The 1,271-nt window shown below is 61.5% G+C and overlaps 1 protein-coding gene across 1 annotated transcript in view; it reads left to right on the top strand.

Moving 5' to 3' along the window:
* NAGK (N-acetylglucosamine kinase) overlaps window positions 1-686 on the top strand; it is a gene marked incomplete at its 3' end in the record, with an annotated part of 9,722 nt that extends 9,036 nt beyond the window's left edge. The window contains 3 exon segments of the mRNA XM_021395597.1: window positions 213-323; window positions 400-512; window positions 599-686. Of these exon segments, the coding sequence (XP_021251272.1) occupies window positions 213-323; window positions 400-512; window positions 599-686 (312 nt within the window).

The following is a 1,271-nucleotide window of genomic DNA, read 5'->3' as shown; positions in this document are numbered from 1 at the left end:
TCCCATCTCATCCCATCCAATCTCATCCCATCTTATCCCATCCCATCTCATCTCGTCCCATTCCATCTCATCCCATCTTGTTCCATCCTGTCTCATCCAATCAATCCTATCCCTTCTCATCCCATCCCATCCCATCCCATCCCATCCCATCCCATCCCATCCCATCCCATCCCATCCCATGCCACCCCACTGTCCCCCCCCGACCCCCGCAGGTGGCATCGTGCTGATTGCGGGCACCGGCTCCAACTGCCAACTGGTCAACCCCGACGGCACGGAGAGCAGCTGCGGCGGCTGGGGGCACATGCTGGGCGACGAGGGCTCGGGTGAGCGCGGCCGTGGGGTGGGGGGCAGCGCTGGGGGGGGCGCAGTGTGTCCTGGGTATGACGTGGGGTCCTGCAGCGTACTGGATTGCACACCGGGCGGTGAAGACGGTGTTTGACAGCATGGACAACCTGGAGGTGTCACCGCACGACGTCGGCTACGTCAAGCAAGCCATGTTCCAGTACTTCCAGGTGCTGAACTAGGAGGTGGGCTGGGGGCTGTCTGAGCCCCCCCCGGGCCCTCCCTGACCCCCCCACCGCACGTCCCCTTCCCCCAGATCTCCAACAGGTTGGGGCTCCTGCCGCACCTCTACCGCACCTTCCAGAAGGCCGAGTTCGCGGGGTTCTGCCAGAAGCTGGCGGAGGGTACGGCACCGCACCGCCACACTGCGGCTGGGGGGGACCGTGGTTGGGGGGGGGGGACCCGGGTTGTCCCATGGTTCTGGGTGGGGACCCATCCCTTGGTTCTGGGTGGGGATTTGTGGTTGGCCCTTGGCTCATGGAAGGGATCCATCCCTTGCTTCATGGTGGGGATCCATCCCTTGGCTCATGGTAGGGCTCCATCCCTTGGTTCCTGGTGGGGATCCATCCCTTGCTTCATGGTGGGGATCCATCCCTTGGTTCCTAGTGGGGATCCATCCCTTGGCTCATGGTGGGGATCCATGGTTCTCCCTTGGTTCTCAGTGAGGATCCGTGGTTGTCCCTTGGCTTGTGGTGGAGATCCTCAGTTCTCCCTTGGTTCTTGAAGGGGACCCATGCTTGTCCCATGGTTCTTGGTGGGGATCTGCAGTTGTCTCTTCATTGCCAGTGGAGATCTGTAGTTGTTCCTTGGTTCTGGGTGGGCATCCAGTGGTGGGGATCTTGGTGAGGATCCATGGATGTCCCTTGGCTTGTGGTGGGGATCCACAATTCTCCCTTGGATCTCGGTGGGGATCCACAGTTGTCCCTTGG

Source organism: Numida meleagris, chromosome 4 (assembly GCF_002078875.1).
Source record: "Numida meleagris isolate 19003 breed g44 Domestic line chromosome 4, NumMel1.0, whole genome shotgun sequence".
NCBI classification, from domain to species: domain Eukaryota; kingdom Metazoa; phylum Chordata; class Aves; order Galliformes; family Numididae; genus Numida; species Numida meleagris.
The sequence above is the reverse complement of the archived record's forward strand: the minus strand, read 5'-3'. Positions and strand labels throughout refer to the sequence as shown.